The sequence below is a fragment of the Cheilinus undulatus genome, linkage group 14 (assembly GCF_018320785.1).
Source record: "Cheilinus undulatus linkage group 14, ASM1832078v1, whole genome shotgun sequence".
Taxonomy (NCBI): Eukaryota; Metazoa; Chordata; class Actinopteri; order Labriformes; family Labridae; genus Cheilinus; species Cheilinus undulatus.
Window position 1 is genome coordinate 45,476,984 of NC_054878.1, and position 14,921 is coordinate 45,491,904.

A 14,921-nucleotide genomic window follows, 5' to 3' on the forward strand; every position below is an offset into this window, starting at 1 on the left:
GGTTCAAGGGAGATTTGATATGTTTCCGTTGGTTTATAAAGCTAAAGTCTAAACTGCACTTAAAGAAAAATTTTAAATGAGCTCTTTTGATTTCTGTTCTGACATGGACTATCAAGGCATACGTTGTTGCATCAAGCCAGGATTGTTCACGGTCAGTGGGGCTAGCTGGTAAATCAAACTCTTGCTGAAGCTGATCAGGAGAAGAACTTAAACATCTTTTCCATCAAAAAACACTTTTAGTGTGTTTCTTTGTTCTTCCTTTAATAAAAAAATGTCCAGTTCTGATTAAACTGCTGCTACAGCTGCATCCATGCTGATATCTTCACTGGCCACCGTTGTTTACAGACTTGCAGTCAATTCAAATAAACCACGCCCACAGCTACCGCCTCTTTCTCCTCTAATGATGCTGATTGGTCCAGTCATTCTCTGACAGGGAACAAGCCTATCAGCTCAGAGCTTTGGCATCTGTAATTACAAACATGCTTCTTTGTTGAATTTCAGAACCACTTTGATATAAATACCACTGTAAGATAAATGAAAGAGCTTTAAAGCAAACCTGACAGCTGTTTGTTTCTCTCAGGCTCTTTGGTACTGCTCAGAATTGTAATTTTTTTATGTCATATTTTTGTGTTACCGCGTTTTTTAAGGACAACCAGTGCCTTTTCTTCTTCTGTGGTATTCACTGCAGCACAGTCAGTATTTGTGATGTTGTGTATTAAATGTGTGAGATGTGCCATATTCTGTTAAACATGTTGCTGTCCTGGAGTACTGGTCTGTTTATTGGTGTTTTATGTTGTCAAATGTTTTACATGTTGCTGTTTACCCATCCATCAGTCTGCTGTTTATAAAACATTTACTTTTTTACGTGTTTCTGAAATGTGTAAGAAAATAAAGTTACTGGTTAATTTTGATTGTTTACTTTTTTAAATTTGTAAAATTAAGAGATAAGAATACCAGGGCTTTTCCACAAACACCAGCTGTCAGCCGAACAGCTGGCTACTCACCTAAGTACAACGGGCTGCTTTTATCCATTTGTTTATAGAGATAATGGCATGTTGGGAGTCTTACAACACAAGAAGTGATGGCGAAAACACATTGATATCTATGGTAAGTGCTATGCTAATGTTAGCAAACTGGTGTTTCTTTGCTAGCTTGGCAACCAACAACAAAATGACTTCAAGATTTACAAAAAAAACTCAGAACGGCTCTTCATTCAGATACCAGTTGACTTCATTTAACCTGCCAATTTTAGCAATATAACAAATTATTGGTATGGCTCAGCTAGCCTCTTAGCTCAGTACAAGACTCCTCTAGACTCTGGTCTCCCTTCGTCTGGATAGATGAGGACTTAGTGGTTTATACTGATCACCTCATTACCAAGTTAATTGCTAAACGTGTAGTAATAATGACTTTTTTGTGAAGTTTAGCCAGTGGATAATAACTTTTCTGATGATAATTGCAGCGTACAGGTCCATGTAGAGCTCTAAAGTACTAACTTTACTCTGTTCCCATTCATTCCTAATGGCTGTCCCTCACTTCCTGACCCAGACAGACATTCAGAAACACGTGACTGCAAACAACCTTCTTGAACCAAGTTTGACTGACTTCGTAGATAGAACTCTTTTGTTTTTAACAACTAGTAAATCTTGCAAAATGTTCTTAGGTTGTCAAAGAATAAGAAAATATCAATCCATTCATAATCTACACTGCCTGTTTGGGTCACTGGGGGCTGGGGTGTATCCAAGATCTCCTTAAGTGGGAGCTAGGATACACCCTGGACTGGTCGCTGGTCGATCATAGGGCTGGAAAATACGAAAAAACTCAATTTTGACAAAAAAAACTTGTGAATTGGCGTTTCTCTAGATTTAAGTTTAATAAAAAAAGATTAATATTATCATAAAACCAGTACAAAACCATTACCAATTTGACCTGAAAAGTCATTTATTTTCAGTTTTACAGACATCAAACATAAAAAAGCTGCAGGTTATTGGTCCATCTCCCTCCGTCTCCGTCGTCTCCTGATGAGATTCCTTTGGAATCGGTTTGACACAAAGAATTTTTTCTTTGTTAAAGAATAACAAAGCAAGTTTAATCTCAAACAGTTCATCCTCAGCCCGTCGTCCACGCTGATGACATCACTGGGAGGCGGCGCTGACAGGAGGCAGATACCCTCTGATGTCACAGCTGGGGCTGAGGGCGTCGTAGAGGCGATGGACGGCGACCTCCACCATCTCCCTTAGAGACTCGTCCTCAGCGCAAGACACGGCCTGCAGGGGGAGACAAACGTCAGCGTGCTGATGTCACCATGAGAAACCGTGTGGAACATTGAATCCATGTTGTATCACTTAATTCTTTTCATTGTATTTATATTGATGCACTGAAATAAGTTTGGTGATAGCTCGATCTGCATACAGAGGGGGTCTGGGATGTCTTTATGTGGACTGCCTTTTTAGTGTTCAGAACCCTCCAACACACTGAATAACAAGCAGAAATAAAAATGAAGCCACTGGAGGTCAAAGCTGCACTCACTCTGGTTTCTGTGTTGATGAAGACGGTGACTCCGTCCACTGTCACGCTCAAGTTTTTACCATCTCTGAAGTTCACGCAGTCGTCGCCAAACATGTCGCTGAAACACAAACCAATAGTTTGTCAGAGTCTGATCGCTCAACATCTCACATAAACAGACTGATGCTGCTTCTTAAAAAATGTCCTTAATTCAGTTGAATTTGAAGAAATTGTTAAAAAACTTCCAAAGACACCTTTAGAGTTATGACCCACCACAGTTAAGCATAAATTATCCTTAAAAAATCAATTTTCCATATATTTCACATTTCAGTTAGGAATCATTGCCCATCATTGTTTACTCTAGGTAACTAATTGTTAAGAAGTTCTGAATTGTTGACACTTTTAAACCCATCTGAAACGTATTGTTTTTGTGTACAGAGAATCAAACTCGACTTGGACAGCAGGTAGAGTTAAACAAACGTCCTCTAGTAGTGAACTTACTGCAGCATGAGGCCGAGTCTCTCTATAAACACGTCGATGTCGAATGTATCCCTCTTTCCTTCCAGAACTGAAAAACAAAGATGTTAGTAACACGAGTGGCCCGTGTTTGTTATCTCTAAATGTGCAGAGATTTGAGCTCACTGACATTTCTGGGCATTGGGGTTGGATTGGACCTCCAGGACCACCGTAGTCACCACGTCAGCATACATGTCGTTGAGCGGGTTGGCGACCCACTGGAGATGAAAAAGATATAAACTGGCTCAAAATGGAAAAAGCTGGCAGGAAGGTTGTTGAAATGTCTGAAACTTTGAATTTTGGACATTTTTGCTGCCGTAGAAACCAAACAGGTACTAACATCGTTTGATTTTAGCTAGTAACGCTCTAAAAATCCAAAGACTGGTATCATAACAACTCTATTACAAAATATCTAACAATTTACTGTTACATATTAATAACTTGGAGACTTATGGTTATGTCTGCCTGCTCTATGCACAGACTTTGCAGGTTAACAGTCAGGGGTCGAGATCATTAGGCCTTAAGGGCTCATTAGGCTCAACTCCAAATGTAAATGTGTTGCTGCCATCAAATTCAAACTGAGCTAATATTTTTATTAAATAGTAAAATATGTTGTTTCAGTTCTATTGTGAGTAAAATACAGGCTTATGATATTCAACGATAAATGTATCCTGTTTTGTTACATCTTACACAATTATTTTACAATTATTTTTGGAATCGAGGTTGTAAACAACAGACATGTTTTGTTGAATTTTAGTGTGTCTGACCTCCAGCAGCACCATGCCCGCCTCGTGAACCAGAGTAATGCTTTTAAAGATCCTGATGGTGATTTTCTCTGCCCCCTCCACCTGCTCCACGTCTCCTAAAAATGTTTACAAGGAAAAATAAGAGAAAGAGCTGTTTTTAACAAGAAAAGGTACAAGTTCAGTGAGATAAAACTAAATTAAACTAATAAAAATGGCCGACCTGCAAGGCTGCGGAGCTGGCTGACCAGCAGGGAGATGGGTCCAGTGTATGGGATCGCCTGAGTCTGAGTCACTGTGCCCAAAGACAGATCAGTGTAGTCTGAAAGAGAGGAGGAAAGCTCAGGCATTAAACACTGAATAATCCCACAGCACCTGAACACAACACACAGGGTATGATGGAGGATTAGAGCCACAAAATACCAGAGCATTAGTTAAGAATAAAATAATAATCATGTTAACAAACGTGATTACTAACTGGAGAGGTCGGAGGGCGTCACGATGTGATAGTTGAAGTTCCTCTTGATGAGAATCCCCGAGACCCTCTGACCCTGAACACACTTCCTGTCTGTCAGAGAGCCCATCACCTGCAGCAAAGCATGCTGGGAGTTACCATGGCAGTACAATCCAACTAAAACAAGAAACAAACTTGGATGATTTAAAAAAAACAAAGTTTCTATAGATCCAGACAGACCTTCGCCAGCTTCTCTCCTCTGAAGGTGAGTGCGACGGCCTCGGTGTTTGGCGGGTTGTGGACTTCGATGTCGACCTCATCATTATCTTCGTACTCCCGGATCAGAGCCGCTTTCAGGCGGGCCATCTCGTTCTGCTCACCGTGAACCAGAATCTGAAAGCACAAAGACAAACGAGTTGAAATAGTTAGCAGTTAATTATAAAATTTCAGGCTTTTAATGCCTTTATTCAGAGAAGACAGTGGTTGGAGTCAAAAACAGGGATGAGAGAGTGGGGGAGAGACATGTTGGATAAGAGCCACAGGCCGGGCTTGAACCTGGGCCGCACAAACACGTGGGACGTGACCCAACCACGAGGCCTTCTGCCTCCCTTAATCTGACATTTTAATCTGTAAAGTTTACATACTGACCTCTTGGAACATGCACCCTCTAAATGTTTAATGGCAGATACAAAAATGTAGTTTGGTTTCATTTCTGGAGTGCAGAACTTGACAGAAAACAACAATTACTGATCTTTCTGATCACCTATGTGGAAATTTTTTGGTACTGTAACATTGCCAGTGCATTTGTGCAACACAGACAGCATGCAGGTGTTTGCCTGCAGTTTTTGAGAACTTTAGCATCTAGTCTTTGGTGCCTAGGACTACAAAATTGCTAATTTACAAACAAAGAAAAAACATTGTCAACAGTTCTGTATTGCCAATATTTTTCTAAAAATAAGACTTTTAGCTTGAATTTCATAATAAAAAAACAAGTAAAAAAACAAAATTGAGTACCTACAACAGGGGTGTCCAAACTCTGGCATCAAATTTTGAAAATAAAATGAAATATGGCTCACATTAGAACATGAAGCTTTCGCTTGACTGTACTGTATTTCTTAGTTTCAATGCAAGGCTGTGCTACCATGCCAAATCTGTAAACAAACATTCTGACGAGAAGAATTTATTGTTTTTTTTAAATTGTGACTAAACTAAGATGATAATGTAAATGGTAAACATATCGGCAACGAGAGCAAAAATGTTATTTTGATTTAAAATGCCGTATTTAGTTACTGCAGCAAATTGCAGCACCAATGGTGTTCCAGGTGCGCTGCCAGTGTTAGCCAGGGTCAACCAGGGCTCCCTGAAAATCTTTAAATTAATTGAAGAAAATGTTCTAAGAATATGTTAGTCTACATTAGATTTGTATCTAATTTTAACATCCTCAAGGCACAGTATATGAAAGTGGCCCCACCATTCTTATAGATTTCTATATTTGGCCCTCTGCTGAAAAAGTTTGGATAACCCTGACCTAGAACTTCAAAATTTACCAGTGAACTCCAGCACACTGTCCTAAATGCAACAGTGCATTGGAAATATTTCTTTATGGAGAGTGGCCAAGGTTATTGTGCAAACTATTTGAAGTGCAGGCCTTTTTCTGAAGTTTTCAATGATAAAACACAATAAATAACCCAGATTTAAAGCATATTGATTGGAGTTATATGGTTTTCATTAGACGGTTGTGCAGGAGTAAAATCAATCCCTCTTAAATGGCAAAAGCCCAAATAATTGGGATATTTTTACAAAATTAGGGCATGCTTTTTTGGTTTGCAGAACCCGTTTTTTTTGTTGCTGTGGTATCGAACAAGTATCAATACAATTTGATGTTTACTAAACATTAAAAACTGAACATTAAAATTGTAATTTTTGACAACATTAACAGATTCTTAAGGATTTAAATGATCAAACAGTGCGGAATATTTTGACAGCCTATGCAGCATCCCTCCCATTATGAATTTATTTATTTATTTGGGTCATGTGATTACCACGTGTGGCGGTTTGAGCGCTCGGATGAACTCGCTGGTCTGCTGGTAGTCGGTGTGAGCGGAGAAGGAGATGTAGTCCACCGACATCTTCAGAGGAAGTTTCTGACCTGACATGGTGGTGATCTCGTCAGGCTCTGTCATGATGTGCTGAAACACAAAAACACTGAGTTGGGCTCTTAGACTCCTTCATGAACGACGCATCACTACAGTTATTTCTTATTTACAGAGGATCTCTCAGGCACATTTGTCCCTTAAAACTGCGCTGCAGTCATTACAGCTTTTACACGGCTGCAAGAAGAAGCAACCTATCAGGACCGTTTCAGAAAGTTTCTTAGCCAAGCTGTCATTCAGAATCAAAATCTGTCAGACTTGACTGTAATGTGAAAAATATATTTCAGGATAAAATGCTGTAGTTTCCCAGCATGCTTTAGTCACAGTCAGATGAGCTGGACTTACCTTGGCGAGCGTTCCCTCCACACAGTACCCAGCAATGATGACGCCGTTCCTCTTGTCGGTGCACCAGCTCTCAAACAGCTCTCTGGACAGGCCGCTCTGCATCATACCCGGAGACGCCATGACCACGCTGGGCCCGATGTCGTCAAAGTGGTCCATGCTCTGAAAGAAAGGGGAAAAAATCATGACACAATCATGGATCAAACTTTTCACTCTTCAGAGACAGGACGACGCACTGAGCATGCTCACTGACCTTAAGGTTGCTGATGTGCTTGAAGACGAAGGGGTTGTTGATGTTGATAGCCTTGCGGATCTTGTCGTTCATGGCGTTGATATAAGTCTGGTAGACGGCCATGCACTTCCTGGCCAGAGACGAGGCGTAGTAGATGGGGATATCGTGGAGCTCCGGATGGTTCTGCCAGTACTCATCTTAAACAAACACGTTGAAGAGATGCTCAGGATAAAACATGACTATTTCCTAGGCTGAGTGCATTATTTACTTCTTTTTTTTTCTCTACTGTTAATATGAATTATTTGTTTTTATTTTGAAAGAGTTGGCCTTTGATTAACAGATAATGTCCAAAAAAAAAAAATGGAACAAGATTAGATTAGATGAAAACAAGATATGCTAATGAGCATGTTGCACTTCATATATATGAGGCAGTGCTGCCCGTAAACACTAGGTGGCAGTATGGTAAAGAAAGAGAGACTTCTATGTAGATATGATCTGAGCAGGACTGATATTTCTTATCATCTAAAATTCAAAGAAGAATGTGATACAGCTGGTGGCACTGCAGCAAAATCATAAAATTAACATTCAAATGTGCAGCTAAGCAGACCTCAATCATACATGTGAAATTTGAAGCAGATCAGAAGTTTAATATGAGAGTTATTTCAACTTTCTGTGAAACTGGTGAGATATCAAAATGCTTGCCACTGCCATGAGGTTTCCATTAATCAGACATGTCAATGTTTAGGACAATTATTGAGGAGTTCAGCTGAAAACGCTTTTCTACCCCTTCTATTAAAGTCTGACCTTCATAGTTACAACTCAGTTATTGGAATAAAGAACAATTGTGTCGCTTCCTGTTGCTGGTAGGTGGCGCTATTGCAAAACCATAAAATTCTACTTTGAATGTGTAGAGGGGCAGACCTTGATCATACATGTGAAATTTGAAGCAAATCAGATGTTTCATATGAGAGTTATGGCAACTTCCTGTGAAACTGGCGAGATATGGAAATGCTCCATGAGGTGTACATTAATAATACATGTCAGTGTTGTGGACAACTTTTGTGGTTTTCAGCTGAAAACCACAAAAGTTGATAGTTTCAGCACAGGAAGAGGAATATTCAGATGACCCATTTGTGTCACTTCCTGTTTCCAGAAGGAGGCAGTATGATGAGATGTTTGCACGTGAACATGTTCAGTGTGATCAGAGTAGAAGATCCCAGAATGATGTATACAAAAGTTACCGGCTAAAGTCATTTGGCACCATAAAAACAACTTATTTTAAAATTGAGATGAAGCTAGTGGACTTCCTGTTGGGATTTGGTCATGGGTCCTAGAGGCTTTTTTGTAGGCCTTATAATGACCAAAAAGCAGGCTGAAAATCAGGATGCTAGTTTGACTGGCGTGAGGGAGCTGAATGTTTAAAGTTTTTTAGGAAAATAATCAAAATTCAGAGGAGGAAATTGGCGGAAGGGGGCGCTGTGACAAAGTGATGATACTGATGCCTGAATGTATTCAGGATCAATGTATGATCATCCCTGCAAAGTTTGGTAATGATTGATGTAAGCACTGTAGAGTTAAATAGAATCAAAATAGTTGGCACACTTTAGAAAAGAACAAAAAAACATTTCCAACTATGGATCCTATTCAAGGCCCCTACTTATTGTTAAAACTCACAGTTCACACAACTTTAGATGTCCATCTTATCTAGAAAATGACAAAAATTTTGCGACAATCCAAGGAAATTTGTAGGCAGAAATCCTTCAGATGTGATACCAGACAAAAAATGCCCAAACTTGACCTTTTAACTGTAGTGTGCTTCCTTTACATTTTAGAAGGTGGTTCCAAGAGACTATTTTTGTCATATTGTGATGCATATGGAACCAATTTTTGCGCATGTAGATTTTACCCAGTCCCCTCTCTTATTTTTGGGGACCCTGTGCAAAGGACCTGCACAATTCCAGTTCCACATAAAAATTCCATTCCATTGGTGGACAATCTTTCCCCAACACACCCACACAGGGCTGAAAAATAATACTACCTTAGAATGCCTACTTTTTCTATAGAGTCTTCACTCTAAGGTCGGTACTCAGGCTCTAATAAAAATCAGAATGGATGTAATCAACAGTGACCTGTCTCGGTCAGTTCTTAATGAGAGAGAGGTTCATGGTTTTCCACAGATCTTTGTCAGATATATACAAGCCGAGTTGTTGAAAAAAGACAATAAGACTGGGATGCTTTATTTCTGTGCTAATGTAGAGAAACGTCTCACCGAGGATTAGCAGCAGCTCCTGAGCTCGTCCCAGAGCGAAGACTGGGATCAAGCAGCGACCCTCCCTGTTCACAATGTCGTGCACCGTGTTACAGAAACGAGCCTCTCTCTCCTCTCTCTTCTCGTGGATGTGTGTCCCGTATGTGGACTCCTAAAGGACGGACAGACGGATAAATAAAGACACATTGAATCAAACTTTGAAAAAAGAGATTAAGGAGAATTGGAAGAGAGAGCTGCACTCACAGTGATGAGGATGTCCGGTTTGACACTCGGGATCTCTGCAGCCATCAGATGTCTGTCCTCCTGACGGGAAAAGTCTCCTGTGTACAACAACTACAAAGAAAATACACAAAACTGTGAAAATACGTGATATAAAACACTCATAAATACAAGAAAATGTTGGACCTTTTGGTCTGGACGGACCTTGACACCTGCTATCTCGATCATGAACATGGCGGCTCCAAGGACGTGACCGGCGTGATAACACCAGAACTTGATGCCGGCCACTTCCTTGACCTCGTGGAAGTTGATGGTCTCTATCTTCTCCATGCTCTCCTCCAGGTCTGTCTCCGTGTACAGCATGTCATCTGCTGAGATGTTACTGCAGACAACACATCGCTGGGTCAGTATGCTCATTTAGATACACTGAGATCATTACTGTATAGATCATTCACTTTATATTCACACTTCTTATATACACTGTGGGATGATACTGAAGCAAACACTGATCACACTTCATATGCACACAGTTTAGGGAAGCGCCAATCGAAATAATGATTTAACCTTTTCAGAGGGCTCAGCTGGAAATAGTTCAGTCAGTGAAAGTCTTGAAACATCACCTCAGCTGCATTTACAACTGAAACAGTTATTTTATAAATGACAGTAGATCAACAAACTTCACCTCTAAATAGCTTTAAGTTTCTCACCAAAACCTAAATTTCCCATTCTTCAAGTTACATTTGAACACATCATGATGGCCCCCTGTTTACCTAATGATCTTACTGGTATAGACCTTTCTGGACTCTACTGGAACCTACAGGTCTCCACTGGATCTTACTGGTTTCCACTAGAATGTACCGGTCTGGGGCGCAGGTGGCAGAATGGATAAGGCGCGTGCCCCATGTACGCGGGCGGCCCAGGTTCGAATCCGGCCTGAGGCCCTTTACCGCATGTCTCTCCCCGCTCTCTTCCCTGTTTCCGACTCTATCCATCATCCTCTCCTCTATCAAATAAAGGCAAAAAATGTCCAAAAATAAACCTTAAAAAAAAAAAAAAAGAATGTACCGGTCTCTACTTGCCCCACACTGGACCCTTCTAGACCTTCAGAATCCTACAGATCCCGTCTGGACATTACTGGGCTCAACTAGACCCTACTTGTCTCTACTAGACCCTACTGGTCTCTACTGGATCCTGCTGGTCTTTACTGGTTCCTACTGGTCTCTGCTGGATGCTACAGATCTTGATTAGACCTTACTAGACCCTACAGGACCTTAGTAATCTCTGCTAGACTCTTCTGTTCCATCCTAGACCCAGTGGGCTCAACTGGGTTCCTCTGGCTTCAACTGGACCCTAGTGGTCCATACTAGGCCCAAGAGGACCCTAATGCTCTCTACTGAACATACTGGTCTCTTCTGGATCCAACTGGTATTTACAGACCCTACTGCTCCATACTGGTCCCTTTGAGCACCCCCCCCCCCCCCCCCCAAATGATTTCTAATGGACCCCACTGGTCTCTACTAGACCCTAGCGGACTTAACTGGATCCTATGAACTGGGTTCTTCTGGTCCCAACTTGACCCTACCAGTCCCTTCTAAACCCTACTGACCCCCCACCCCCCCAAGACCCCTTACTGCGTCTCTCAGTGGGTCCTATCTTTGGTCCTCACACTCATATTTTCAAGCTTTCAAAAAGGTCCCTCCTGACTTTAAAGCAATTTTGTCCGACATGCTAACAGTCCTTCCTGAATTCATCATAGTTCCACTGACTCTGAAGTTTATGGCCCAGCTTTGACATTGTCTGCATGTATCGTATAAACCGTCCTACCTGACTTTGACGTAGTCGGACAGCAGCCAGCGGTAGATGGCCTTGGTGGCGTGCGTCATGAAGGTCCGTCCTTTAAAGCTCGTCTTCTGCAGGAACCAGGGCAGAGCTCCACAGTGATCCAAGTGGAAGCTGATGGAGGAAATGTTGGCTACTTAGAAACCACTAGTTCTACATCGTGCCTTTTTTTTAACTGCCACAAAACACAAGACACTATCTGCTTTATTTTGAAAATTTACTTCTGGTCTTTTACATCTCTATTTAGATAGGACAATGGGTGGATTTGTAATGGGTTGGAGATCACATATAGGAAACACATATATTCATATACTTAAGAGAACAAACTGAAAACAGTCGCAAAAAGTTCTTAATTTTCATATGCCCCAAATTTGGTTGTTACAACTCTCAATTATCATACCAGAACCAACCACGAATCAGCAAGAGTTTCAAAAAGAGGACGACTAGATTATGGATGATGAACAGTTCTATGAACTCACTGGCTGATGAGCAGGAGGTCAATTTCAGCCGGATCGATCAGATCGATGTACGGCAGCGCGTCCATCCCCTCCAGACCAGGATGGATCCCACAGTCCAGCTGAAACACAACATAAAGATGATTATGTTTTAACACACTGACACAAATCTGCAGACAAACTGATGATGAAGTCTGAATCTGATGTGATGAAACAAACCATGATTTTTCTTCCTTTGAACTCCAGGATGATGCATGATCTCCCCACTTCCTGTCCTGCTCCTCTGGACACAAACAAAGGAAAACAATCATCTCAATGTCTGAGACACATCCGAATGATTTAAACTTTGGTTTCATTGTGAAAACCCCTCTTGAAAATCATTAAGAGATGTGTCGGGATGCAAAATATTACCAGTATAATGACAGTACTTGCAGATATTAGCTTTAAAGTTAATTATTGCCATCTGTATGCATGAAAGGTTTTGCTGGTAGTCAATGTAGACTTCAACTGACATCTGGTTTCAAGAAGTATTAAAAATTACCATTGCAGGGTCCTGTGAAGTCATACAGTTAATAGGAATAGGTTTGAAGGAAAGGTTTATTTCAAACTCACACTGGAATTTGATATTGTTAATGTTAATGCTGTTAATAAAGTTTGATTTAAACTCACAGCGGACGGATCAGGAGCTGGTCACTCTCCTCCGCGGGTACTATGATGTCTGGTTTACGTTTCGTCGCCATCTTTTCTTTGATAAATGCGATAATTTTTCTCAAAAACTCATTAATTCATTGTTACTTTAGCTTCAACGCGCGTTTCCAAAACTTTGGACGCTGCGTCACATCCGGCTCCCTTCAAAATCTATCCGTGTAGTACATAGGATTGCAACAAAGGTTCCGAGTTCCACTCGTAGGTTACCACTTTAGTTAGAGTAGAAATGAATAGCAGCATTTAGAAATAACTGAAAATGTGAAGGAAAAAAAGTTTAAGCGTGCAATATACATACAGAAAACGTTATACAATGTGTTTTATATTCTGTGGAATATATAGTTTTCCTCTGATCTTCTTGAGTATCCGTTGTTTTTAGCTGTTGAGTACGTGTGTGCTCTAATCTGTGTGAAAAACAAGCCTGTTTTGTTTGTTTGTTTGTTTGTTTGTTTGTTTTTTGTTTTTTTGGGGGGGGGGGGTGGGTGGGGGACTCTACAAAATGCACAAACAACAACAAAAACAACAACGAAAAGAAACAGAAATTAAAAAGATTATTACTTTTTAAAAATTCTTGCAAGTCTGGAAGCTTTAATGTGGGAAATACAGAACATCAGTAGGAGCAACAAATGTTTGCATGATCGAGAATTTAAAATCTGTTCAGATTATTTGTGTAACAACTCCCTCTTGTTAAAAAACATACTATTTGAATACTTTAACCCCCCTACGACCCACATGGGAAAAATAAATCATCAATTTTAATTGTTTTTATTGACAAAATCCCCACAAAATAGGTGTATATACATTTGTTCTAGACAGAAGATCTATGTTTAAGCTATCCATTATTACCATGCTGTATTAGAGCAATTCAAGAAAAAAAATTAAAAAGAGGATTAGTTAACTCTCAGGAAAAAAATTCTCAAGTTTCAAAAGTCATCAATTTGCAAGAAGAAGGTTGCTTCTTTTTTGATTTAAAGGTTTTCAGTGTACCTGAAACAAAACAGAAATTTTCTGACTATAGTCAAAGTCAAAAATCCAACCACTGTTTTTAGTTTGGTGTCTTGTATTTTTTTCTCTTTACACTGTTGTACATTTATTGACAATTTTGAGCTTCTAGTGTTAAAATTTAAGACACTTTAAATGTGGAAATGTCATTTTTTTTCTAAGTTTCCATCCTTTAAAACTCTAAAATCCTGAGTTTGATTTCTTGTAAATATAAAACTTAAAGTCTAATTTTCTTTTAATGTACTTTTTTACAAAAATAAAATAAAAATAAAAAAACGGCCGTCTTCATTTTTTCATCGTTTAGATTTGCCCTGACATATTTTGTATCTACGGTGTTTACATATACATATACGTACATTTAATTTTGACATCAGCGCAGACAGGGTCCAATGCCTAAACCTGAGATCTTTGGCGTCCCCTAGGGGTGCCCAGACCCCAGGTTGGGAATCACTGCTGTAGATGATGGGATACTCAGAATCTTTGCTATTTTAGGTTGAGGAACATTTTTTTCTGAGATTGTTCCACCATTTTTAGACACAGTTTTTCACAGATCGGTGAACATCTTCAAATCTTTACTTCAGAAAGACTCTGCTTCTCTTAAGTGCTCCTTTAATACCCAGTCATATTAATGGCCTTTTAACCTAACTAACTGCAGAATGCTCCTCCAGCTGTTTGTTCCACTTACTTTTCCAGCCTTTGGTTGTTCTGTTCCAACTTTCTGGATATCAAATTTAAAATGAGCTAACATTTTTCATCAAATAGTAAAATGTCTCGGTTTTAACATCTGATATGTTGCTTGTGTTCTATTTTGAACTGAATATGAGTTTAAGAGATTGAATGATCATGCTGTTCTGTTTGCATTTACATATTACACATCTAAATCCAAACTGATGAAAATGTCAATTTTAAGAATAAAAAAAACCCCGGAAAACGTAGTCATTTATACAAATTTATGTGAACTGTTAGCAAGTGTGTTGTATGGGCTCTATGCACGGCAGGGGGTGGCGTATTTCCGGTGGAAAATAAGACCGGTTCTCAACTTCTGCCTAACAATACGTGCTAGGCCAAAACGGAATCTCAACCCTCTATACTGCCTTAATTTGTCCGTTTCGTTGTTTTTATTTTTGGTTTCGATTGTTGTTTGTGTTTACTCTACCATCATCGCTTGGCATCCAAACATGCTAAAATGGTGTTTCAAAAACAGGTTAAGCACTTCTGGACATCGTTGCTACATGCTGCAATGTACTTCTAAAGCTAAATTTAACTCGTCATTGACAGTCAGCTCAGGTAACTCATGCAAACAGCGAGGAAACCGCAACGATTTTGCCATCATACCCCATTCTCTTCTCACAACTGGGAGTGTGGGAGCGGTCTAATGCCAAATGTGGAAGCAGTTCGTGCATAGATCCCATTCCTGCTATACGGGGAGGTCAGCAGATGGCGCTCTATACACAGGGCAGCAGTATCGTTCACCAGTAGAGGAAGAT

At 40.0% G+C, this 14,921-nt stretch overlaps 1 protein-coding gene across 1 annotated transcript; it reads right to left on the reverse strand.

Annotated features, from left to right (window-relative positions):
- Positions 1–1,909: 1,909 nt before the first annotated feature.
- On the reverse strand, positions 1,910–12,571 carry cpsf3 (cleavage and polyadenylation specific factor 3). Its single transcript, XM_041805313.1, has 18 exons — positions 12,397–12,571; positions 11,947–12,010; positions 11,752–11,849; positions 11,258–11,386; positions 9,638–9,815; positions 9,458–9,547; positions 9,215–9,365; positions 6,967–7,142; positions 6,717–6,875; positions 6,261–6,407; positions 4,459–4,611; positions 4,243–4,351; positions 3,988–4,086; positions 3,789–3,883; positions 3,152–3,239; positions 3,007–3,073; positions 2,530–2,626; positions 1,910–2,267 (listed from the first exon to the last, which is right to left on the reverse strand). Exons 1-18 carry the CDS (start codon positions 12,465–12,467, stop codon positions 2,136–2,138), a joined length of 2,103 nt encoding a protein of 700 aa, XP_041661247.1. The 5' UTR covers positions 12,468–12,571; the 3' UTR covers positions 1,910–2,135.
- Between the last annotated feature and the right edge of the window lie 2,350 nt (positions 12,572–14,921).